Genomic DNA, 1,424 nt, shown 5'->3' on the forward strand with positions numbered 1-1,424 from the left:
GTGCGTGTTTGTGTTTTAGATAGAAAGAGAGCCATGTGGTCAGGACCACCCCAGGCAAGAACAACCACATCACAGCAGCACAGAGAAGTTGAGCAGGGCCGAGGATAGGGCAGCCATCAGCAGGCACAGACCACAGCACACCAGTCAGTCTCAGCACAGACACCACAAGCCAGTTAGTCAGAAGCCTCAGAGTCTCGACTGACATTACAGGAGAAGACCAGAAGGAAGTCAAAGAGCTATTTTTTTTGTTGTTGTTTTGTTTTTAGAGGAATGAAGGGATTTAGGGTGATGGGCGACAACGGTTGTCCGTCACACCTCAGTCCAACGATCCTCTCTTCCGAACAAGGAAATAACATGGAAGATCGGACTGTGGATTAGTGGAAGTGGCGCCTGTTTCAGACAGAGGCAATGCTTTGATCAATCCTGTAAGAGTTAAAGATTCAGGAGCATGCAAGGCAGACCCAGGCTTTGTTTTGCATTGCTTTTGTTTCAGAGTGACGGCTACAACCTAGATTAGACAAGAGAAAAAGAAAAAGACAAAAAAGCAAAAGAAAACAGACATTAGACGGTTAGTGAAAAGTTAACAGGCTTACATTGGAGAATGCAAGATATCGCACGCACTGATTAGTTAGAGGACATCCATGAGATTTAAAAGGTTTAAAGCATGTTTAATGTGATTTAGAAGTCATTTGAAAGTCAGCTGTGCAAAGCTACCATTTAAGAAACAAGAGTGAAGCCCAGTGACTGCTGGCAGCAGTCTTGAAGCAAATGTAAGAAAAGTGTGTGAAAAAGCAAACCATACAGTATTGTGCAAAAGTCTTCACCCACATATAAGCAAAATGTGGGTGTTTTCATTCATATCTATATATCTATCTATCTATCTATCTATCTATCTATCTATCTATCTATCTATATATATATATATATATAGACACACACACACACACGGATATTGAACCGCTTGATACAGTGCTTTCGGTTCGGTGCGCATATGTATCGAACAATACAAAATTTTTAATTTATTTTATCAACTTTTCTCCTGACGATGCTGTCTGTGTTGAGCGCTCAGTGGATCTGCGCTCGACAGTGCAGCCTAGGCGGAGTAGTCGAACGCAGATTCAGAGAAATGGCTCTTTCCAAAATAAAAGCTATACTATACGCTTCTTCTGGTGTATACTCTCAGCAGCATATTAAACATATCAGGTCCCCATAAGGAGAATCATGTGCTAACGGCTGTCTAAATGACTCGGGTAAAGTTTGTAGCATGCGTGCTGTTGTTTTTGTCTGCTTCCACTTTGCACTAGGATGATGTCGGAGTAAATGTGCTGTCATATTCGTTGTGTTCCCACTAGTGCTGTCAGCGTTAATCTCGTTGAAATGACGTTAACGCCACAACACGGCAAATCTCCGTTAACGAGCTACTG

At 42.2% G+C, this 1,424-nt stretch overlaps 1 protein-coding gene across 8 annotated transcripts in view; it reads right to left on the reverse strand.

Annotated features, from left to right (window-relative positions):
* Nucleotides 1-6: 6 nt before the first annotated feature.
* Nucleotides 7-1,424, reverse strand: part of ksr1a (kinase suppressor of ras 1a) — a 30,875-nt gene continuing 29,457 nt past the window's right edge. For all 8 annotated transcript variants that reach the window (XM_013912092.1, XM_013912086.1, XM_013912087.1 and 5 more), the window contains one exon: nucleotides 7-508. In XM_013912092.1, the coding sequence (XP_013767546.1) occupies nucleotides 502-508 (7 nt within the window). In that variant the 3' untranslated portion in view covers nucleotides 7-501. The remainder of the gene's footprint in view (nucleotides 509-1,424) is intronic.

Source organism: Pundamilia nyererei, unplaced genomic scaffold, assembly GCF_000239375.1.
Source record: "Pundamilia nyererei isolate P.nyererei 1_Seehausen unplaced genomic scaffold, PunNye1.0 scaffold00080, whole genome shotgun sequence".
NCBI classification, from domain to species: domain Eukaryota; kingdom Metazoa; phylum Chordata; class Actinopteri; order Cichliformes; family Cichlidae; genus Pundamilia; species Pundamilia nyererei.